The 25,516-nt window shown below is 37.8% G+C and overlaps 2 protein-coding genes across 2 annotated transcripts; one reads left to right on the plus strand and one right to left on the minus strand.

Annotated features, from left to right (window-relative positions):
• The first annotated feature begins 10,696 nt into the window (after nucleotides 1-10,696).
• On the plus strand, nucleotides 10,697-12,526 carry LOC127808399 (probable aspartyl protease At4g16563). Its single transcript, XM_052346926.1, has 2 exons — nucleotides 10,697-10,929; nucleotides 11,142-12,526. The coding sequence occupies exons 1-2, from the start codon at nucleotides 10,819-10,821 to the stop codon at nucleotides 12,318-12,320; spliced, it is 1,290 nt and encodes a 429-aa protein (XP_052202886.1). The 5' UTR covers nucleotides 10,697-10,818; the 3' UTR covers nucleotides 12,321-12,526.
• A 3,506-nt stretch (nucleotides 12,527-16,032) lies between these two features.
• Nucleotides 16,033-18,612, minus strand: LOC127807251 (uncharacterized). Its single transcript, XM_052344947.1, has 2 exons — nucleotides 17,205-18,612; nucleotides 16,033-16,762 (listed from the first exon to the last, which is right to left on the minus strand). The coding sequence occupies exons 1-2, from the start codon at nucleotides 17,890-17,892 to the stop codon at nucleotides 16,431-16,433; spliced, it is 1,020 nt and encodes a 339-aa protein (XP_052200907.1). The 5' UTR covers nucleotides 17,893-18,612; the 3' UTR covers nucleotides 16,033-16,430.
• Between the last annotated feature and the right edge of the window lie 6,904 nt (nucleotides 18,613-25,516).

Below are 25,516 nucleotides of genomic sequence, written 5' to 3' on the forward strand. Positions count from 1 at the left end.
AGAGAAATGAGCAATGAGCATTGACCAATGCGGGGTGGGTTCTTGCCAATGAATCATATATATGCGAAGATTATGTGAGATGGCCTATACCGACGTGTTATTTGGCAATTAGCTCAGGCGAGGGCTCTTCAGGGTTCCATCCAACTTACAAAAAAATATATATATATAAAATAAAATTATTCTCACAATTCAAACTCGCAATGCAATCATCTTTCATAAATCACCATTTGTAGATGGAAGTTCTGCGTGGCTTAGCTATTTATTTTCAGTATCTAAGTTGTGGTTTGGGTGGGATTCTCTCCAAACAAGCTTTTCAGTATTTTAAGATTACTTTTGAACTTGACATCCATGTCAATAATCTAAATCAAAAGTAATTTTAATGTGTAAACCAAATTAAGAGGAGAAGAACAAAAATTATTAATTATTCTTAAGCCGTAAAAGTTAGTGCAAAATAATAGAACACAAAAGAATATATATTAAAATAAACAAAAGAGTAAATTACCCTTAAACTATCAAAAATACAATAATAATTATAAAATACAAATTATGCTAACATTTTCCTCTCAAACTCACGATGCTACAGCAAGAAACAGTGAGAGTTTGTCAAGTAAGAATCAAAAACTATGAATTAGATGTGACTTCATAAAGAAGTCAGCAAACTACAACGCCAAAGAAACAAATGGTAAGGAAATAGTGTCATGCTGCAGATGGTGGCGAATAAGATGACAATCAATTTCAATATATTTCATGCACATATGGAATATAGAGTTGTGAAATATCTGAATAACACTTTTTTTGTCACGATACATAGGGGTTGGAGAGAAAAGAAAAACACCAATATCTATAAGTAACCAACACAACCACACAGTCTCAGTGGTAGTAGATGACATAGCACGATACTTTGCCATAGCATGAGAATGAGAAATAACAATTTATTTCTTACTTTTTCAAGAGATAAGAGAATCTCCCAACAATATACAAAAACCAATAGTGGACTTACAATTAGTAGGGTTATTGGCCCAATCAACATCAAAGAGTGCACAAAGCTCTAAAGGAAAGGTCAATGGAAATAAAAGACTCTAAAAGCAAGTATCACGAAAATAGCACAAAATACAAACAACAGTTGCCCAGTGAACTATAGTAGGAGCTTAAACAAACTAACTAACAATGTGAATAGCATAAGCAATATCGGGACTCGTAATAGTGAGATAAACTAGACACCCAACAATAGTGCGATACAAAGTGGGATCAATCAAAGAGTACACTGTTAAAAGGTGAATACCGAGCATTGGCCTCAAGAAGAGTTAACAATTTTTGTATTAGTAAGACGAGCACGTGCAATAACATCAGCATCATACTTAGACTGAGAGAGAAGATAATCTTTAGGAGAAGAAACAACTTCGATCCCCAAAAAATAAAATAAAATACCTAAATCTTTCATTTCAAAATGTAAGTCAATTTAGATTTCAAATCAGCGATCACATCACCAATAATAATTATGTCATCAACATATAACAAAAGCAAAACAGGATCGGTCGAAGTGCATCAAAAGAATAGTATAGGGTCATGATGACTAGGTGTAAACTCAAGAGAGGCAACAATAGTGAAAAACCTCTCAAATCAGGCACAAGTTGTTTGAGACTATAAAATGTTTTCTTGAGTTTACAAACATATCGATATGAATAATCTAAATCAAAATAATTTCAATGTGTAAATCAAATTAAAAGAAGAAGAACAAATATTATTCTTTTGAGTCACAAAAGTTAGAGCAAAATAATATAACTAAAAGAATATATATTAAAATAAACAAAAAAAACTAAATTATATATCATTAAATTATTAAAAATACAATAATAATTACAAAATACAAATTAACGGACAATCCACACATACAGAAATACAGTACTTCTTCTGAGGAGGAAAGCATCTCTTGGGCCGATCTGTTGAAGCCCTTTTTCAATAAATAACAATAATATTCATCTCTCTAACACGACAAAATCAATTTTAGTTACTTATGCAAGTGCTCTCCGATATTCGAAACCATAAAAAATTAGAGACACAAAGACAGACAAGAACAAGTGCAGCGGCAGAAGGCAGGCAGGCAGTCAGTCAGTCAATGAAGTACATCCATCCAGCCGCCCGCCAGTAACTTCCAATGCGGCGGAGCGGCGTCATCTTTCCAATAAATAAAGGTTCTGTTATTAATTTATTGCATACAGTTCCAGAAAATATGAACGTACATTTGCTGAGCTGTGTAACACATGATATATGTATATATATATATAATATATTATCAGTATATATGGAAGTGGGGATTCCTATTCTAATCCCAGAATCCTATAATCTGTCGAATGATGACGACGTACGTACGTGTTGTTTGCCGGAAATAGAAAAGTAAAGCCATGTGATCAGAATCTTGAATTATAGTATAAGGTGCAGGACGAAGAAGATGACTGAGTTCAGGTCAGGGGATATCGTTAGGCGTCATCGATCTCCATATATATCAAGGACTGGGATATGGATTTATTATGTATGTATGTATGTATGTATGTTATATCGATCGGCGGTACAAAGATGGTGGTGGTGGGTGCATGCTTCTTCTTCGTTCCATCGCCATTGCCATTCGCCAACCTCCCAATCCAATTAGTTAAAGCCAAAGCAGCAGCAGCAGCATGACAACCACTATCTCCTAATCATGAATATCTAATTAACATATATACTCCTACCTGCCTCCCTTCTATATGCTCCTAACCGTCCTTATCCTTCAAGGGCTGTTTATTTTATATATATATATATATATATATATGTTCTAGCAACGTTTCTTAATTTAACGAGATTATTATTAAGGAAATAATTCGAATTCAATAATTAAAAAATATATTATTTAGTTTTTGAAGATTTAATATTTTAATTATTAAAAATTATTATTTTAAATACTTATAATACATCTGAACACTACGTTAGTGAAACACATCAATTTATGAGCTTTTTTAATAATTAAAAAAATTAACATTAATAATGAAATTATTTTATACATTAGTAATTTATTCACGTGTTTTTCCCATAAATTATTGGGGGTAAAAATTTTTGGATGAGTATAAATAAATAAAGCCAAAATAAGAGGAAAGGTGAGTAAGTGAGTGAGTGCCACCCAATTTGAAAGTTGGAATCAATTAATTAGTATAGGCATAGGGAATTAGCATGGAATGGAATCACGTGCACTGCACGTTCAAAGAGAGAGCACGTGTGGTGCACGTGCAACCCACAATCACTTGTTCGATCCCTCCATTACCAGTGAAATGATTCCTCTTCGACCCCTTTCCTTTCCTTTTTTTTTTCTTCATTCCATGGAGAAATAACCAAACCAACATGCCCTTCTCTTCTCTTCTCTTCTCTTCACAATTTTCTTAAAATTTAGGGGTACCTAAGCTAGTTTCAAAATGGTTTTTGGAAATTTTTGTTATTTAATTTTTAGGTAAATATTATATAGTAATTTTTAAAAAAATTAACGATTTTACCCGTCACACCCACTATTAACAAAGTATGAAAAATAACTATTTTACTTTTATTTCTAAATCATTTCATATGCCTTTCTCTTTCCTCTTCTCTTCTTTTCTCTCCTCTATCTCTTTCTACGATATTCAACAATACACAGATTGTAAGTTTTTTTTTCTCTGACAAAAACTCATTTTTGGTTTGCACACTAGTAAATTCTCGATTAGAACCCACTATGTGGGTCCATCAATAATGGAGCTTCTTAAGAATAAACCCCATCATTACTTGGCAATCGTCGCTCTCAATCTGAACCATCGAGGTTCCTTTATGGAAGATCTGTCTATCGTCATTGATGGGTCAGAATCCATTGATGATGGTTCATGGGTTGGTGGCTACTTATCACTTGTATTTTTTATTATTTTAATTATAATAAAAATGAATATTTTGAAAATTTTAACAAAATTAATTACCATCGCTTAACGACTAAATAAGATGTGTTACATGATAACTAGCTTTAAAGGGAGATTGATGACATTTTGAAAACGCATTAGCTTTTTAACCAACCCTTAGGAGAGTCTACTGAAATGTACCTTTATTTTATTTTTTTTCATAAAAACTCCACTATTACAAGATTTGTTATTTTAGTCTTAATTAAGTTTAACTATATCACTTAAAGCTAATTAAGTTACATTTAATACAAATAAAATAAAAAATAAAGTTGGCTATAGCCGCTTGCCAGACTTTCCTTTTTTTTTCATCTTCCTTTCTTTCTCTTGAACCCATCACACATGATATGTGTGTGTGAACCATTACTAGGGTCCTACTAGATGGTGGGATGTACAAAAAATTAATTTAATTACAGAATTGACTAAAATTAACTAACCGTATAAATTGGGAGACAAAATCGAATCGAACCAATCAATTAAACCGAATAATTGAATTAACCGAACATAAACCGTATAAATTGAATCAAAAATAAAAAAAAATTGAACTAACATAAAAAATGAAACTTTCTAATAGACCCAGGAAATCAAATTAATTGAGTGACACAAAAAAAAAATCAAAACCAATGATAAACTTCAAGCACCAACTCAAGAAAAGATTTTAAAAAAACAACATTGTTGTATACTTTGATTAGTTCGGTTATTTTGATAAAAAAACTAAATTAAAAATCAAAAATTAAATTTCTTAAAAAATATAATTAAACCAAATCATTACAAGAAAATAATCGAACTGAACTGACAAATTCAGTCAATTTGATTCGATAAGTTCACTTAAATTAAATTAATTTCTACTCTTCCCTCGCTATAAAGACATGTTAAAAAATAAAATTAACTTAAATGGCTATTTCTTGTTTATTTAGGAAAAAAATATTAAAATGATTAAGGAGTAATAAAATACTTTTTAGCATTAATATATAATAATTATTAATATAAATTAAGAAATAGAAATATTATAAATAATTTATATTAATAATTATTTTTAGTGCTTTAATGGTCAGTACTTTCCATTCGGAATGTGGCACATGTCCTCGGATCGGATCCATGCAGAGTTGCTGTTGCAGACAAAATCTCTCAAATCTCTCTCTCAGACATATAAACAAACACCTTCAGGGTACTTGAAAAGGTTACAACCCTACGGAAGATTCATCAGTCAGTACTACTAAACAAATATTAATTAATTAATTATTAGATAGAGATACAACAATTGCTAACCCACAAGCAAAATGTTATTTCTATAAACAATTGGATTATTAAAAATATAATTCAATGCATCAAAATTTAAAAATATCCTAACATTATTTGTCATTTATGGATTGCTAACCCACAAGCAAAATGTTACTTCTATAAACAATTGGATTATTAAGAAGATGATTGAATATGTCAAAATTTAAAAATATCCTAACGTAATTTGTTATCTATGGATGAAGCCCGATCATACTTCATGATGAAGTCTAGTTGGATTTCATTATTGATAAAATTCGATAATTGATGATGAAGTCTAATTTGGTCATCGGACTTATACATCTTATTAGTACATGTAACACAATTCCATAAATATAAGAATTTTGCTACTTTGCCAGTAAGGCTGACCTATAATCTTATAGAGATAAGATATCATACTATTTTGACATTAAAACATAGCAATATATCTTCACCCTCTTCTCTCTCTCTCTCTTTTCTTTCTTTGCTCTAACAATCAACTCTCATCGCTAACCGCGTCTTGTTGTTGCATCCTCCCTCTCACCGTCACTGCATAGTGGAAAAGGTGTGCAACAATAGTGAGAGGAATGATACATTGACGAGAGATGAGATGACGGCGAGAGTCAATTGCTAGAGCAAGGGAATAGGAGAGAGAGGTAAATTGAGTGACTGGTTAATTTTGCAATTAAGTGTTGAATGAGAGATATTTTTGTCATAATAATTTTTAATGTGGCACTACCTAAAATTACAAAAATATCCCTACGCGCTAGTGGCCTCACTCGCCACGTGGATTGCCCGAAAGGCTGACATATGGCAAGTCAACAATTTGGTGTGGAGTCTGAAAGATCCGGGTCGGACACGAGACCCGTTCCATCTTGACCAAGGTCCTCGAGAGTCGTGCCCACCCATCTCGGATTTTATCTCGAATACCTCAAAGCGGGCCCGCCTATAAAAAATAGAGGTCCTCATCAGGTATAAAAAACTCTCTAGCTTTTACATTTATTACTACATGCATTTACTCTACTAATTTGAGCGTCGGAATCCACCCCGGGGGACCCTAGCTCCGTCAATCTATTGTCTTGCAAGTTCTATTCCCGAGGTCCATTCGCAGAGGTGGCACGTGGTGGTCAGTCCCAAAAACCATCATCATTTGGCACCCACCATGAGGCCAACATCCAAACTCGCCAGCCTCTTTTTTCCCTACCTCGCGTTTCGGACTTCCTCTCTTGACTTTAGACCTCGACCTTCCCACCTCCAGCTAAGTTCCAACGGTTTTTACTCCCTGCCATAACTCCTTGTATGGCTACCCGAAAAGACGTGACCCGCAGCCAGGCTGGGTTAATTTAGAGGCCCAAGAAGAGGATTCGTCGCCTCCAGTCCATCCAATGCTAGAAAATCGACTTACCAGGCTGGAAAATCAAGTCCAACAACTAACTGAGTTGCTGACCGGTTACCTACACCAGAATGAACAGCGCCACCTGCAGGAGCCCTCTTGTCGGTAAAGGTACTAGTCACCTCCTACTTAGGAGCTTCGTCCATCCCACCAGTCAGGCCAGAAAATCAATCCCTCTGAGGCGGTAGGATTCACTTCTTTCCCCTCGCAGGAATGAGGGACCTCGCAAGAAAAACGATTGTGTTTTCTGGAGCAACAAGTCCAAGAACTCAAGAAAGGAAATGAGGAGCTACCTCACTTCAGTTCTAACCAACCCCTAAGTAAGAACATCATGGCAGAGGTTCCTTCGGAGGGATTCTGTATCCGATCCATCAAGCTTTACGATGGGAATACAGACCCCTATGATCACATAGAGCTTTTCTCCTCTCATATGCTAGTGTAGTCAGGATCAGATGCGATGTGGTGGCGGGCCTTTTCGGCTACTCAGGGAGGTCATGCCCGGACGTGGTACTTTTACCTTCCACATCGTTCCATCAACGGTTGGGGAGAGTTAAAGACATGTTTCGTAGCTCATTATGCTCCCCTGAAGTGGCACCGAAAGTCTTTTATGGCTTTGGTTAATGTCAAGCAAAACCAAGGTGAGTCTCTAAAGGATTTTGTGGCCAGGTTTAATGAGGAAGCTTTGAGCATCGACAAGTTCAATCAGCGAATTGCAATGGTGGCCCTCCATTTTGAGGGTTGGGCCGCTCGCTCAGTCCTTGGCCAAGACCCCCACCTCGCACCTTCACAGAAATCCTTGCCCGGGCTGACAAGTACATCAACGCTGAAGAAATAATGAGGGTCAAGTAAGATAAGAAGCTTGACAAGAAGGGTCAAGAGTCCTAGGCCGTCCACAAGCCAAAGATAGACTAATGGCTGGAAGAAATTCAACATCCTCATTCGCGTGGGAGTGGCGACAATCCAGGGTCAAGTGCCCTAGGCCGTCCCCAAGTCGAAGGTGGACTAATGGCCACGAAAAAACTCATCCAAGGGCCACAAACCCTAGACCGTCCCCAGAGGTGGACTAATTATGGCCAAGGAAAACTCCAGCCCAATACCCTCATCAGCGAGGGAGTGGCTAAAATCCAAGGGTTATGAGCCCTAGGCCGTCCCCAAAGCTGGACTAATGGCCAAGGAAAAACTCTAGCCCAACACCCTCCTCCGTGAGGAAGTGGCTAAAATCCAAAGGTCACTAGCCCTAGGCAATCCCCAAAGGTGGACTAATGTCCAAGGATAAACTCCAGTCCAACACCTTCCTCCGTGAGGGAGTGGCTAAAATCCAAGGATCATGAGCCCTAGGTCATCCCTAAAGATGGACTAATAGCCAAGAAAAAGTCAGAACCCAACACCTTCATTCGCGTGGGAGTGGCAAAAAATTAAGGGTCAAGTGCCCTAGGCCGTCCATAAGCCGAAGGTGGACTAATGGCCAGAAAAAATTTAGAGCCCAACACCCTCATTCGCGTAGGAGTGGCAAAAATCCAAGGGTCAAGTACCCTAGGTCTTCCATAAGCTGAAGGTGAACTAATGACCAAGGAAAAATTCTAGCCCAACACCCTCCTCCGTGAGGGAGTGGTTAAAATCCAAGGGTCATGAACCCTAGGCCGTCCCCAAAGGTGGACTAATGGCCAAGGAAAAAATTTATAGCCCAACACCCTCCTTCGCGTGGAAGTGGCAAAAATCTAAAGGTCAAGTGCCATAGGCCGTGCACAAGTCAAAGGTGAACTAATGGTTAGAAAAAAGTCAGAGCCCAACACCCTTATTCATGTGGGAGTAGCGAAAATTCAAGGGTCAAGTGCCCTAGGCCGTCCACAAGCCGAAGGTGGACTAATGGCCGAAAAAAATTCAGAGCCCATCACCCTCTTCTGCGTGGGAGTGACTGAAATTCAAGGGTTAAAAGACCAAAGGATATCCCAACCTAATCAGCCAGACCAAGGGATCTCAGCCTGACCAGGGGAAATCCCAACTTGATTAGCCAGACCAAAGGATCTCAGCCTGACAAGTGGAAATCCCAACCTGACCAGAGGATATCCCAACCTGATCAACCAGACCAAGGGATCCCAGCCTGACCAAGGGAAATTCCAACCTGACTAGAGGATATCCCAGCCTGATAAGCCGGGCCAAGGAATCCCAGTTTGTCCAACCAGACCAGGGAATCCCAACCTGACCAGTCATGTCGCTCCATTATCTTACAGGCTACATCCCCACAAATAGCGCCAGGCATAACCAAGTCCGAAGTGTAGGCTATAGATTCGAGGCCAGGAATACCCAAGTCCGAAACTTCCACTCCTAAGGTCCATTTGTCGAGGCGACACATAGTGGCTGGTCTCACAGACCATCATCATCATTTGTTGAGCTAAAAATACTCTTATGCACATTGGAAAAAATATACAGTTAAATAACCTCAAAAATTAAGCTACTCCTCGACCCAGTGTGATTCTCAGCTCAGCTCAGCTCAAGGAGTGGGGGGCAAGTGATGTGGCACTACCTAAAATTACAAGAATACCCCTACACGCTAGTGGCCTCACTCGCCACGTGGATTGCCTAAAAGGCTGACATGTGGCAAGTCAACAATCTGGTGCGGAGTTCGAAAGATCTGGGCAGGACCACAAGACCGGTTCCATCTTGATCAGGGTCCTCGGGAGTCGTGCCCACCCATCTCGAATTTTATCTTGGGTACCTCAAAGCGGGCCCGCCTATAAAAAATAAAGGTCCTCATCAGATATAAAAAGCTCTCTAGTTCTTACATTTATTATTACCAGGTCTGAACCTATAGTGTGGCCCAAGAGACGGTTGTCCCAAGGCCCAAAAATTCTGTTAATTTAGGGGACCCATAAATCTAGGGATAAATTGACCATTTTGTCTCTGTTTTAAAATAATAGTTTTACCCCTGTATAAAGTCTCTCATTCTCCAAAATTTGCAAAATGCCTAACATTTCTCTCTCTCTCTCTCTCTTGCAATCTCTCTCTCTCTCAAAAATACCTATGTAAATCACTACTTTTCCTTATTATAGTTAAGGCTCAATAATTGTTTTTTATTTTAACACTTTTATAATGCCACAACCAATTGGGTTTGGTTCCTGCTCAACCGTAAACTCGTTATATATATATATATTTGCTGATGTTGCTGATTTAGTGTTTACTAAAAGTTAAGATTAATTACAATACATAAATAGATTAAAATGTTGTATTAGTTTATCAGACAATGGGCTAAGACATGCACGTAATAGCTGACCATTTGGGATATACTATGTGATAAGACAGATTGAATGGATAGACTATGTTGTCTATTAAAAAAAATGCTCGAACAATTTGATTGATATTATTGCCTTCAAAATTATAAAAAGAGTAGTTTTTAATTGATCATTTTGAAAAAAAAAATTACTTTATTCTTTGATATGGTATGAATATTTATTTTTTTTGATATTTTATTATAAAAATAAATAAAATTTGAATGTACACTACGATTCAGGGGTCCATTTTATATTTCTGACTCAGGGCCCCAAAATCTCAAGTGCAGCACTAATTATTACCTGCATTTACTTTACTAATTTGAGTGTCGGAGTCCACACCGGAGGATCCTAGTCCTGTCACTCCATTGTCTTGCAGGTTTCATTCTTGAAGTCCGACATCGCTAAGTTCGAGGTACTATTCTCGAGGTCCATTCGCAAAGATGACATGTGATGGTCAATCCCAAAAACTATCATCAATTTTGTATCTAGAACCCTCTCACAAAGTAGCAAAATTTCAAATACAATAGTTTGTCATCGTCTTGCGAATCCATACATCTATTGCTTGCTTCTTCTCTTCTTTCTCGTCCTTTCTCATAAACCCTAAATCCTAGCTAGGTATAATTGGCTAATTACTTCTCTAATTGATCCCTCTTAAACATGCTCTTTAATTATTAATCATTGATGAGTACTACTACTCCTACCAGCTACTATAATTCCCTCTATAAATATCGGCTATAGTGAACAACCAACAGTATTCCTCCATTGTCTCAACGCTTACAAAACCAAAGTCAAGTAAGCAACCACAATTATGCCCGGCGGCTACCTCTTCTTCTTCTTCTTCGTCTTCTTCTTCTTCTTCTTCTTCATTTCCCAATCCCACGCCAGTCCACTACAGAACAAGTCTCAATCTCTGGTTTTGGGCTTGATCCATTCCAGAGCCATCTTTTCTCCCCCATTAATGAAAGCCTCGACAGCTAAACTGACTTCTGAAACCTTAGACATGATGGAGCCGCTCAGAGAAGTCAGAGACGGCTATCTAATCTCCCTAACTCTGGGCACCCCGTCGCAGGTATATATATTGAATTAACCTAAGCTTTTATATATCCCAAGTTCTTAATTAATTATGATCTCAAGTGTAGAGGTATGGTTAACTTGTAACCATCTTTTTAATTATTTATAAATGTAAAATTAAATAGGCTCCTAGTCCTAGCTAGCTAGCTACGTACTCTTTTTACAGCTTCAAATATATATATATATGTGTGTGTGTGTGTGTGTGTGCAGGTCGTCCCGGTCTACATGGACACCGGCAGCGACCTCACCTGGGTTCCATGCGGCAACCTCTCCTTCGACTGCATGGACTGCGACGACTACCGAAACAACAAGTTAATGGCCACTTTCTCTCCTTCCTATTCCTCTTCTTCCTCCCGAGACTCCTGCTCCAGTCGCTTCTGCATCGACATTCACAGCTCCGACAACTCCCTCGACCCCTGCGCCATCGCCGGCTGCTCTCTCACCACCCTTCTCAGGGCCACCTGCTCCAGGCCCTGCCCTTCCTTCGCCTACACGTATGGCCAAGGCGACGTCCTCGGATCCCTAACCAGAGATACCCTCAAGGTCCATGGAACCAGCCCTGGAAAAACCTGGCAGATTCCCAATTTCTGCTTCGGCTGTGTCGGCTCAACCTATAGGGAGCCGATTGGAATCGCAGGATTCGGAAGAGGCCCGCTCTCTCTTCCCTTTCAGCTAGGGTTTCTTCATAAGGGTTTCTCGCACTGTTTCCTGCCCTTCAAGTTCGCCAACAACCCCAACATTTCGAGCCCGTTGGTCGTCGGAGATGTCGCCGTTTCCGTGAAAGAGAATTTGCAGTTCACGCCGATGTTGAAGAGTTTCGTGTACCCTAACTACTACTACATCGGGCTGGAGGCAATAACCGTCGGCAACGGCAGCGCGGCGGCGGAGGTGCCGCTGAGTCTTCGAGAGTTCGACTCGTTCGGCAATGGCGGGATGCTGATTGACTCCGGCACGACGTACACTCACCTGCCGGAGCCACTTTACTCTCAGCTTCTCTCGGTGCTGCAGTCGCTGATATCATACCCTCGCGCCGGCGACGTGGAGGAGAGAAGTGGATTCGACCTCTGCTACAGGATTCCATGCCCTAACGGCAGTGTGGCTGACAAGGTTCCTCTGCCGGCGATAACTTTGCACTTCTTGAACAACGTGAGTTTGGAGATGCCGCAAGGGAACCATTTCTATGCCATGGCGGCGCCGAGTAACAGGACGGTGGTGAAGTGCTGGCTGTTCCAGAGCATGGAGGAGGGGGAGGAGGGGCCGGCGGGCGTGTTCGGGAGCTTCCAGCAGCAGAATGTGGAGGTCGTGTATGATTTGGAGAGGGAGAGGATTGGGTTTCGGCCAATGGACTGTGCTACAGCTGCGGCTTCTCAAGGCCTTCACCGAACGTGACTCCAATCCATCCATCCATCTGAGGTTTGTGGATCGATGTGGATTCGGATTCGGATTCGGATAAGTTGGTGTTGTACTGTTGCTTTCTGTCTTTTTTGAGTATTGTGGGTGCGTGCGTGCTTGCTTGCTTGGGGTTGGGGCAACCCACCCTTATTATTATTAGATTTCTGCTATAAGCTCTTAATTTGGTTCTAAATTACATAATAGTTAAGTGCCTGTGGCCCTGTAATAAAGACTATTGGAGATGCTGCTATCTATCAGGACTCCAATTGCATATTCATCTTTAATTATTTGCAATATGTTTCTTCTTTTTAATGTATATTTGCCTAAATAAAACATAATATAACATAATAACTAATGATAATAAATTGTTTTTATTTTTAAATGTGCAGTAAATGATGTCATAAAATAATTTAACAAAAGAAATTCGAGGTATAAAATGTTATTAGGCTTTTAAACATATATAATTATACTTACTTCTATATATATTTTGTGATATTAAAGTAGTGATTTTGTTTAATTAGTTTTTGGATATAGTTGGTGTACGTACGTAAGTGAAAAAATGTTGGATTTTAGTTACATTAATCTTTTGTAATTGATTTGTCTAACTATTATAATTAATGTACAGTTAACTAATTGTAACATATGTCACAGCATTTAAAAATGCCATTCAGTGACATTTTTAAATGTCACTAGAACTTATTTTTCTTGTAGTTATGATATTATTTAAGCAACAAATCCTAGTGGAGAGAGCTTACATACACCCTATAGATATTCATGTGATTAAATGCCTCTCTTGGGGAGTAACATCTACCATCCGCATCAACACAATATTACACTTACGAGTTTAATACCTCTATTTTGAATTTTGAAGGTTTGATATATATTTTTTAAATTTATCTAATAATTTTTGAAAAAAATCACATAATTTTTTATTTAACATTTCTCATATATACTTTTCTCTCTTCCTCCAAATAAATATATATTAGACCTTACAAATAAAAAAAATAACGTATATATCCTCCAGTGTATTCCAAAAAATACATCAAACAGTTTGATAAAAATTTTGAAATGCTTCTCAACTTTATATTGATCATTCCATATCTTGGTTTAAAAAATATTTCAACTTTATCTTGATATAATTTTATCTTATTTATTTTAATAAACGCTACTTAGTAGAGTACTAACATACATGACGCCAATGCATAGAAGGTGCATTTGGGCTGGAATATTTAGGCCAATCATTTTGGATTTAGCATTTCAAATTATAAATTTGTGTTGGGCCACATTTTATTCAAGGGATGTCTATTTGGGTCCAAATCAATTTTGGATTTGGGCTAAAAGAATAGGCCCCAACCAAAACCTAACTCAACCAAAGCCCGCCCCCTAGGGAGCACCTTGATATAGAAGTTTACCCTGTAACCTGCTATATTAATATTTTTTATATATAATTAAAGCTCAAATTATTTTTGGAGATGAAGTTAAATATAGATATATATATATTTTATTATTCAAACAACATAATAAAAAATTAGAAGTATTGGATTTCAAACCCGTCCGTTTATATTATATTTAATTAGACAACTGAGTTATAAATGTAATAATTTAAAATAGACCTATCCAAACACAATCTTAGAGCAATTCTATTACCTTGCCTGTAAGAATAAGATACCTGAGTTTGGCATTGTATTGAGATTTTGGGTGATGAGAATCACTTTTATATAAAGTATTTTTATAAGAATCACGATGGTGATTTCAAAATTAAGGACAGAGGCTAGAAATAACATACAATGAGAAGCTAAACCTGCCCCCAACAAGGAAGCAGGAAGCAAGTCAGAATCTGGATACAGGATGGAGGGATGGAGGATGGATCAGCGAGAGAAACGTGCAAGGAAAGGAACCAAATGCGGAGCAAAGGGACCATGAGATTTAGCTGTAATGGCCCAATAAACGAAGAATGAATAACACACAGCACAGGGAAGGGAAGGGGTGGCTTACAACAGGAGACAGGAGACAGGAGGCAACCACCTACCTAGCCTGCTGTAGTGGAAGAGGCAAGGGCACCCAAAACAGTCCCCCATTCCCCGCACCAAAACTTGCATTTGACAAGCTAAGCATCATACATACCGTATGACCAGCAAATTAAATTAAATTGATACCTCATGGGTAGGTACCACACTGTCAGGGTCCAGGGAGGAAAGCCCGTACCCCCCACTCTTCGGCCCCTTCTCTCAACTTTTTGGCCCTCACACGCTACTTGTCATATTTACTTGGCGAGAAAAAAATAATAATAGGAACAGAGAAATTACAAGGTTCTAACATCAATGTCCAAGTGCGTGGTGCGTGGTGGATGGTGCAGTGCAGGCAACTTTATTATCACTTTTTCTATTTCTGTATTGAATAAGTAAAACCTACCTATTTGAATTCTACATAACATAGCTTCAATAACATTATTCAGAAAAACGAAAAACAGAAGAAAAACTGGATGAGAAGATGCGAAGGGAAAGAGTAATAAAGGCCAAAGGTCAGAAGGAAGGCTTTATGTCAGAAAAGGACAGGAGAGGGACAGAGATAGACAGAGAGAGAGAGAGCGCACCTAGCTATTTAGATATAAACTTTTAATAATTTATATTATATTTAGTATTAGCGATTAGTTATTATTTAATAATAATAATAATAATTAATTATTATTAACAAATATCACGCAAAAGTTTTATATACAAATATCATAGTTGCAATAATTATAAGAGAGGAAGCCAGGGAAGTGGCAGAAGAGAGACAAGGGAGCAATGGGAAAGAGAAGATGGCAGCTGGGGCTGGGGTTGGGGTTGGGAGTGTAATAATGTAATGTAATTACAGGCGATCCATGATTGACTGGTCGCCTTTGACCAGTCTCAGCTAACCCATTCCCATTCCCAGCAACCTGTGGCTGTTGCTGCCCAGTGCCCAGACCTTCTCACTTCACTAACCCCACCCACCCATTAGGACTGAGATCACTCACAAGATTCGATATTATTGCCCGTTGGATACAAATAACACTCTTCAAGCCGTCAATTGAACCGTACCATTACCATTTCTCTCTTCGCTTCATATCCATTTGCTTTCGGGGATGGGGTTGTGACAAATATCACTTCCTTGCTCACGAGGGTTTAAAAATTTTCAGCCAAATTTATACATGCAAATTTGTATTTATTAACTTAGCATGCATAATTTATGATCTATTATGTGTATATAGTAATTAGAAAAGTTAATAAATTTATTTTTATTTTCTTTTATATAAAAAGTATGATGGAGTCCACTGAGGTGATAGTCGTCCGGCACTTGAGTGTGTGTTTAGTGAAGGAAATGTTCCCTCCTACTCTCCCTCCCATGTTGCCCCCATTAACTAGAGCTTATGTGATCTTTCTACATGACAATCCAACTAAACAAGTGAATGATGACGTTACTATTATTTAACAAGGTTTGATAATTAGGTTTCTCAAATATTTTATAGCTATACGTACGTATCTTGTGAATTTCTATACGAATGGCTCAACTGTAACGCCTAACACAAAAGGATGCATATGGGCACAAGTTTAAATCTAGATTACAGTCAATCCCAAGTCCCTTCATCTCTAGTGTTATCTTTTGTTTACTAATTATAATATACATGTCCGCGCGCGCCCGCGAGCGGATGTCGGTGACTCAAATTCTCTTAGTTTGCATTTTACCATTTTTTTTTTTTTGGAGATTTATGGTGGTAGCAGAGGGATTGGGCCTTGGGCCAATCTATTTTGATATAGTAAAATGAATCTGGTGGCGTTGAAGATTAATTGGGCCGCACCAGGAAATAGGAATTCCACACATGATTTGAACAGTAAATCGAGAGTTGCCAGTTGCCCGATCAATCAAATCCATCAATATGTAATAGTGAATCAAAGATTCGATGATGGTGATGATTACAGTTAAAACTAATAATGGATTAAATGAAAACGACAGCAACGTCAACCTGCGATCATCACTTCGTCATCTATGTACAAAAGCCACTCCAATGGCATCAATCTCTCTCTCTCTCTCTCTCTCCCTGTGAAATTAATTAAGAATAATGAATAATGTAGGACGGGTGGTTCATCAGTTTGGAGTGGATTGATTTCTGTGGGAGCTGGCGAAGGCGAGGATGGAGCTTGCGAGCTTGTTAATGGCGTCGGCGAGGCCACTGATGCCTTGTCTGGTCATCTCCATCCTCGACTCCTCCATCTGAAGCCTCCTCTCCTGCAAGCTCAGCAGCTCTCTATGCCTTCTTTCTTCCCTCTCCTCGCACGCCTGTATAGCTTCCGCTATCATCGAGGCACTCTTCGAGATTGCGGAACCCACTTCGTTGGAGCATCCACTCGTTCCCTCTCCACCGCCGCGTCTCCGCCTTCGCTTTGCCGGCGAGTCCGAATAGTCGCTCGTATCAGAATCTGAAACATCATGCACCCCCATCTCCATGATTAACGTAAACGTCAGGGGTTAATCAAACCCTTCAACTGGAATGCTTGGAAATTGTTGAAACTTTGTTAAATTAATTAGTCCATTGATCTGATCAGTTGGCTTAAACAGATGAGATTCATACATGTGATAAGGGAATTCGAGCTCCTAGTCTATATATATAGAAGAGGTCTTAGATGGCAAAGTCACTCCGCCTGACATTTTTGGGTCAGAACAACTAGTATCAAAACAAATTCAAGATCAATATCATACGGGTGTAAATTAAAAAAAAAAAAACATAAGAGTTTTAAAACTAACTTTGATTGTATTGGAAAATGGGATTTTTGATTTGGTATTCAATTTCAAATTGATAGTCTACTAGGAGATCACACACATACCCGTTCAGAATTTATTGGGGGAGAGAGAGATTATTACCTAGTGTCTGAAATGGCTGAGAATGTGGCAGATCGTGAGGTGGAGCTCCGGCTGGCGGTGGAGCCGGCGGCGGCGGGAGAGGTGAGGCTGCAACCGGAGCTGATGACGAGACGGGAAGCTGCAATGGCGGAGGCAACGAGGGCTGAACAGCACTAATACTTGTCGACCTTTCCAACACATACCCAGGCGTGGCTGCAGCCTGAACGCTGGAACCCGACCCGCCGGCGGCGGAACCCACCAACCTGATACCCTCCCGCCGCTCCACTACCTCCAGCAATGCATAGTAAATCTGGGGCAGCATATTAGACGGCAAGTTCCGTTCTTTCCTCTCCTGCTTCTCGATCTTCCAGTAAGAACTGGACTCCGATTCAACGCCTCCTTTCTCCGCCACTTGCCGCTCGTAGTCTCTCACTTTCTTGAAATCCCTCATCAGATTGTCCCACTTGTCGTTGCACTGGTTCTGGCTTCTCAGGCAGCCGTTTCTCCAGCAATAATCCTCCACCCACTTCCACCGCAGCTCCGCCGGCTTGCTCCGCCCTTCGCTCTCCCCAGTTCTCTTCATCCTCCGCTCGTCGTCCATCTTCTTCGCCTCGATAAGCACCATCGTCTCCTGAACCGTCCAGTTCCCTTTCCTGTAATCTCTCAAAACAGTCGTCCCTCCGCCTTGACTCGCCATCACCGAAGCCATACAAGAAGAAGCTTGTACGACATGCCAGAAGAATGGCGAGTCTGCAAGTTCAGGGAAACGCCATCAGAGTGGGCTTGAACATGCTGGAAAGATGAAACGGCCAGTTTTTTTCACTCTCTTCCTCGCTTTTTCACTTTCTTTGCTTAAAAAAATTGGGGTTGCTTCTGTGAGATCTTGAAAAAGTCCTCAAAGTATAAAGTTGAAATCTAAATCTACTAATTACTGCACTACTCGCTACTGTTTCGCCCAAGCTTAGACCGACCTCTCCTTCTCTCTCTCTCTCTCTCTCTCTCGCTCGCTCTCTGCTTGGAAGAGAGAGAAGAAGAAGCTCAGGTGAGTAATGAACCCATCATAGGAAAAGGACAAGCAAATCCATTCAAACTGACACAGCAACAACCCCCAAAAATTTCACAGGGCAGAGAGAGAGAGAGCACGTAGACGGTGGTAAGTTACAATTATCACACCCCTTCGTACCTCAAAATCATGAGTTTTTTTTATCCTAATATTGATTCCGGCAAAAGTAATTTGCTTCATGCAACTCAAGTCAAGTGTATCAATGCCACCCACTACTTAGCGTCTCCCGTGGTAAATCACGTTCAATGGCTATCGCTCTACCTTCAAATATACTCACTCTATCAATTCAGCCAGTAGTACCGTCCCAAATGAATGGAAATTGTTTTATCAGCAAAGGTGCATTTACTCGCCATGAGCCCCCAGCAAAACAGCTGAAATTAAAATTACAGATGAGCCCAAATCATGGAAGGCAACGAAGGAGGAGGGGTTGGGGCTGCGGGGGGGCCGGTTTGGGCATTTAAAGACTGGGCGCCAGCCACGTCATGGCGGGGTCCACATGATGGGAAAGCGGTTTGACCGGGGGTTTGACCGAAGCCACAGCATCTGCTGTTGGCTTGACCCGTCAACGTCGTTCTTAGCGTCTGGACGCTAGCCTGCGCCTCTTGACAGCGGCCCCATCGTGCCAATGAAATTACACACTTTCTGCATCTGCCCATTGTGGCCTTCCCTTTCTCTTTCTATTTCCGTATATCTATTCTTTATTTTTGTTTTTTATTTTGTACACCCTACATTTACATGATTTGCGTACATGAAATTAGATGTAATTTAGATACGCTCAATGCAACTCAAGTAATATATTTTTAAGATTAAGACTAATAGATCGTGTGTTCGTAAAGAGTGTGCACGGTGTGATTTGATTGGTCTAAACTATTTTTAGTACGCCAAATTGTTAGTACGATTTTTCGACCAAATCAGACTTGGGTGCGGTCAAACTGCACCACATTTGTGATCTGATTTGGTGCGGTTTACCGTAGTTTGAAATAACTTGTTGGCAATATATAATATATTATTATAACTTGTTAAAATTTATAACCTATTATAAAAATATTGAATAGAATAATTATGTATTATTATAAACTATTACAATCTGTTGGCAATTATAATAATAAACTTGTTATATATTATTCTAAGAATATAGGATAATTTTTATAACAATAAGAGTTGATGGGGCTGTTGGGATGATTTTTATAAAAATATTTTTTTTTATATTTTCTTGGGCGGTCCAAACCGCAAACTGCGTGGTTTGGATAACCTTCAAACCGTTTCCAACCACCAAAAAAATAAACCGATCGAATCGGTTTGGTCTGGCCGATTTCCACAGTGCACCAATTTTTTTGAACACTCTTATGTGTTCGATTTTTTATTTCACATAATGAGAAAATCTCCATTTACGATTTATCTTATTTGTCGAAATCGAAGGTACAAGCAATCGCACAAGAACGATAATACTAAGATGTTATTTAGATTATTTTTAATTATTTTAACAATTTTATTCTAAATCACTAAACTAATAATAATTTGCTCGGCAATCAATTGAGATTCATAATTTTATAAGATAACGTTTGCTAAAAAAAAGTAAGATAAGAGAGTATTAAGATAAAATATCAAAATATAGAATAATCAAAATAAAGTTGTAAAATATTTCAAGATTTATATCAAACTGTTTATTAAATTTCTTGGAATCCATTGAAAATTATATTTTTTTATATGTTTGTTAAATACATATGATAAATACCAAGATAAGAGTTTTTTTTTACCAAAATATCACTTTTACTAAATTTATTTAAAACTGTATCTTTACATCAATAACAAATTTATGATTAAAATAATATTTTATGATTAATGTAAATTGTCAAAAAAATTAAAATTAATGTTTTATTTTATAAAATTTTATTCAAAAATTGTTGACACACATTTTTGTAACGCCCCGTATCGAGCAATAGGAAGGTCCGAGATAACTTACCCTGATGAGCCTACGTGAACTTCCTAGAGAAATCACCCATCCTTGGATTTTCTTAGGTCAAGCACGCTTAACTTGAGAGTTCTTTACTTGCATTCAGCCCAAAATGTATACAACTGATGTTGTTTCCTTCCTTACTTATTCTCGATACATACTACAATTCTCTAGGTTCTTGGGGTATTACACACATTGTGTCATCATCATGGGACCCACAGCTCTGGGTTAACTCTTTAGCTCTCGCCCTTTAATGGCCAGGAGCCCCACTGCACTTATGAGCCCCTCAATGGTTGCCCTTTGGGCAATCGATGTGGGACAAACTCAGTGCATCCACACTATCCTCCCCCGCATAGGTGTGGTGGGGCTTTGTTGACTTCTCCCTTATAAAGGATTGTAGGGATCATTAGGGGGAATTCCCACATACGGTGTCAAATGTGGACACATATATTTTGTAACACCCTACATCGAGCGATAGGCAGATCTGGGACAACTTACCTTAATGAGCCTACATGAACTTCCCAAGGGAAGATGGTGTGGATGTATCGGGTTCGTCCTGCATCGGCTGCCCAGAGAGCAACCACTGAGGGGCTCATAAGTGCGGTGGGGCTCTTGGCCATTGAAGGGCGAGAGCTAAAGAGTCGACCCGCAGCTATGGGCCCCGTGATGATGACACAATGTGTGTAATACCCCAAAAGCCCAGAGAATAATAGTATATGTCGAGAATAAGTAAGGAAGGAAACAATACCAACTGAATACCTTTTGGACTGAATGCAAGCAAAGAACTCCCAAGTTAAGCATGCTTGGCCTAGGAAAATCTAAGGACGGGTGACCCCCCTGGGAAGTTCGTGTAGGCCCATTAGGGTAAGTTGTCCCAGACCTTCCTATCGCTCGATGTAGGGAGTTGCAAAAATGTGTGTCAATATTTGGCATTGTCTGTGGAAATTCCCCCTAATGGTCCCTATAACCCCCGATAAATGAGAGGTCGATAGAGCCTCACCACACCTACGAAGGGAGGATGGTGTGGATGCACCGTGTTCATCCCACATCAGTCACTTAGAGGGCAACTATTGAGGGGCTCGTAAATGCGGTGGGCTCTTGGCTGTTGAAGTGTAAGAGCTAAGAGTTGACCCGTAGTTGTGGACACCATGATGATGACACGATATGTGTAATACTCTAAAAGCCCAGAAAATAGTAGTATATATCGAGAATAAGTAAGGAAAGAAACAAGACTAACTGTATACCTTTCGAGCTGAATGTAGGTAAAGAACTCTCAAGTTAAGTGTGCTTGACCTGAAAAAATTTAAGGATGGGTGATTCTCCTAGAAAGTTCGCGTAGGCCCATCAAAGTAAGTTGTCTTGAACCTTCCCATCGCTCAATGCGGGATGTTATAAGAATGTGTGTCAACAAAAATAGATTCTAAAAAGACTCAAAAAAATATAAATAATTATTGATGAAATTATAATAATTTCACATAAATAATTAAAAATTGCTAAAATATATTTGGCTTCCCCATTGTCTCCTTTAGTCTTGCGGGTTGCTGAATCCTTTTCTATGTACTTATAAAGTGTGATATTATAAAGGATTATGCTTATTTAATAAATTTATCCAATTTAGACTTGAAAATAATGATTATAAATAAAAAAAACATTAACCTGTATTGTCAAGCTTCTCATCTTTCAAATATTTACCAAATATTTGAACTATATATGTTGAAACAAATTATTTGATGGAGTAGTTTTTATTTTTGGAATTATAGCCCTTGTGCGGTTCTTTGTTGTTTGTGTCTTCAATTTTGACAAATAAAGTAAATTACAAGCGGGCCTTTGTCCCTTATCTAAGTCGAGTATCGAACTCGTAATCTATTAGTATTAATCCCAACATATCACTTGTTCGCTACTTGAGCTATATCTTGAAGACGAGTAATTTTTATTTTTCTTCGTATAGAAAAGTGACTTGCCAACACAAACATTGTTTATGGCCACAAGGCAAATAATGAAAACACATCTTAAATAAAAATTTCATTAAATTAGAGAAATCATAAAGCCTGTGCAACTTTAATTAGGACATATTTCAAGCCTCACAACAAAGTAAAAAGGCAAACTACAAGTAATTAAAGAAATCTTTAGCACTGAGGATAGGAAAAAAATAAAAGAATACCAAAAACATGAATGTACAACTCTCATAACTAAAGGACAAAGGTAAAAAGACAAATATCTATAATGCTTCTCATATTTATTTTTTTCATCCCATATTTAGATTAACAAACATTACCTGACTAAATAAAAAATTTAAACTATAAAATACTTAATTTTTATCGACATTTAGTTTGACAGTTTATTGAAACTCAAAACTTAAACTAATCGATTTTTTAAATTATCAAATCATAACTAACCACTTCTTTTCAGTTGGACAATTTGGTAGTGCGGATCAATTTAGTTTAATCGATTTGAGTAATTTATTTTTTTTGAAAATATTATTCATGCAAAACAAAATTATATTTTAAACTACTAATTAATCAGTCTAACATGCCAACAAGAACCTCAATTTCAGCATTGCGATATTTGAATTATTTTATGTTAAAATATATTTAATGATTTTAAAATAATAATTAATACTATATTATATGTTGACGTTCGAAATTGGTTAACCGTGATTCGTTGGCCCGCATCAGCGTAAAAAATCTGAGGGAGAGAAAAGAGGATTATTTGGTTCTATCTGTTGATTCGTCGGCCGGTCTCTGCATTAATACTCTGACGCTCAAGTCAGTAAGCATGTCAGGAAAAAATACAGAGTATTAGCAAGTTGGCAGGGAAAAGCATATCATGGCTTTCGGGAGAGCTGGTTGATATATAGGAGGATGAGACGTCCTCCTGCATGTGTTGTACGTTTATAGGTGATGAGACAGGATATCCGGCACTGGCAGAAACACCCATGCAGCAATAAGGTGTCAACGGGACCCTCATTAATACGGATGAGATTCATCATTAATGAGAATGAGATCTAAGGTGAACGCGCAAAAATTCAAACGCGGTTGTAATGATGTTGTTGCAATGGGATATGATGGGACAAGTATGGGCCCATTAAATAGGTTGAGAGGATGGGGCCAGATCGGGCCTTTTCGACCCAGTTGAGACAGCCCCTAGCTCACTAATATTCTTGGGCATACCACATTCTCGTTGTTATGCGAGCTAATCGACTATGCTGACAAACTGCAATAGTCGTTGAGAGCTTGCTCGAACTGTAGTTGAGAGCTCGCTAGCGCAGACTCCACTTGGTCATGCGACCTGAGCTTGGGCTCTAGTAATGTGCGAGCTTACTTTGACAAATTCAACTTAAGGTCTACTGGACTGTATGTGATTGGGTCGGCCTGTTGAGTTGAGTCCAGTCTATAAGGAGTAGAGCGGGAAATACCTGTAACACTATATATTTAATTTCAAAGTAATTTTTATTATGTTTAAAAGTATATTTTATGAATTTATAGATAAGTTAAAAAAAAAATTTAAAACTTCGTCCCGTGTATTATTTATATAATAAATTTTTAACTCTTATCGATACATATTTGAAATTTTATAATCACAACAATTACATATGTCCATTATTTTAAACTAATGGAGCCATTTTTATCCGAAATTAAATTTTTTATTTTTACAAAAATTCATCAAAAAATATAAAATGATAAAAATTCAAGAAAAAAAATGGTATTGGAGTCAATCTCGCCATTACTAACTCAATCACTGAAACCTTAATTAAGTTCAATTAAGGTAAATCTTCATTGTTATGTTGATCACATTTTGTCCTTCGCTTATGAGAGCTGTACATTTATGTTTTTGGATTTTTTTATTTTTTTCCCTTTTTGGTTCTCAAGATTTTTTTAATTGCTTGGTAATTTGTCTCTTTACTTTGTTGTGATATGCCCCGGTTAAAGTTATAGAGGTTTTACGATTTTTCCATGTAATTCTTATTTAAGATGTATTTTTATTATTTGCCATGCGAAAAAAAATAAAAATTACTCCATCAAATAATGCGTTACAACATATATTATATAGTTTGAATATTTGGTAAATATTTGAAAGATGGGAAGTCCGGCAATACAGGCTAATGTTTTTTTTTATTAATAATCATTCATTTTAAGACTAAATTGGGTAGATTTATTAAATAAGCATAAATCTTTATAAATCACACTTTATAAGTACATATAAAAAGATTCAGCAACCCCCAAGACTAAAGAAGACAATAGGGAAGCCATACGTAATTGGGGGCCCCGGGGGGGGGGGCGGGGGAGGAGCTTATGAAATTTCTTCCCCTTTATAAAATTGACCCTGTTTGCCCCTAAATTTTTCCAAAACTTACATATTGGGTGCATAATTTATTTCTTTTTCAATATTGCCCCTATTAAATCTACAAAATGTGGACCAATTAAAAAAAGAAAAGAAAAATAAGTTCAAGTAATTCCAACAATGTGATACTCAAGGAGATGGAAAAAAATTATTCAAAAATTCAACTAATTTCAAATTGGTTCCGTTTGGAATGGATGAATTTCAGAATTTGGAATTTGTTTGCAATGAATTCGACATAGAATTTATTTGTCAATGGATTTTTATGTTTGGAATAATACAACTTAAAATATTAGAATTCATTTGAGTATAGATTTTTATATTCTGCAATAGAGACATATGTATTAAATTTCAAAATTAATTATGGAATTAGGTATTAACTAAATATATTATATTCATTAATTTAAATAAAACTAACTACAAATAAAATAAAAAGTTAGATAGAAATAAGGGAGAGTGAGAGAAAAAAATTGGTGGCAGAGGGAGAGAGGAAGATTGGTGGTAGAGTGATAAGGGTCGACATTGGTATCAACATCAACAATAATGATGAAGACAAAGATTGATGGTAATAGGGTGCTTTTGTCTACAAATAATTTTTATTTTTAAGTTGCAAAATCTATTTTCAAAATTCACCTATTTTTGTGAAATTTGTTTTAGTGTAGTTGAATTCAATAACTTTTTACACTCCAAATAAAAAATGTTGGAATTAGAATTTCAAACAAGGGGTAAATGTATAATATTTATAATATTAAATTAGGAAAAAATAAGTTTGTCTCAATTGAGCGTAGGTCTTGACGCTACCAATCAGAGTCGGCCCAACGAGTTTAGAGGCCTTAGGCGGAAAAAATTATCGAGGCCTTATTAAAGTATTAATTTATTTTTACAAAAAAAAATAAATAATACACATTTTTCTAAAAAAAATCATCATTTTACTAAATTTAAAAAAATGAAGTTCAATCAACTACAAAATACAATAAT

The sequence above is a fragment of the Diospyros lotus genome, chromosome 8 (genome assembly GCF_014633365.1).
Source record: "Diospyros lotus cultivar Yz01 chromosome 8, ASM1463336v1, whole genome shotgun sequence".
In the NCBI taxonomy this organism is placed as follows: domain Eukaryota; kingdom Viridiplantae; phylum Streptophyta; class Magnoliopsida; order Ericales; family Ebenaceae; genus Diospyros; species Diospyros lotus.

Excerpts from the sequence above, each read along its gene's own strand:
- LOC127808399 (XM_052346926.1), top strand. The coding sequence starts at position 10,819 with ATGAAAGCCTCGACAGCTAAACTGACTTCTGAAACCTTAGACATGATG. Across the intron at positions 10,930-11,141 it reads CTCTGGGCACCCCGTCGCAG|GTCGTCCCGGTCTACATGGA; the intron begins GTATATATATTG and ends GTGTGTGTGCAG.
- LOC127807251 (XM_052344947.1), bottom strand. The coding sequence starts at position 17,892 with ATGGCTTCGGTGATGGCGAGTCAAGGCGGAGGGACGACTGTTTTGAGA. Across the intron at positions 16,763-17,204 it reads TCAGCCATTTCAGACACTAG|ATTCTGATACGAGCGACTAT; the intron begins GTAATAATCTCT and ends ATGATGTTTCAG.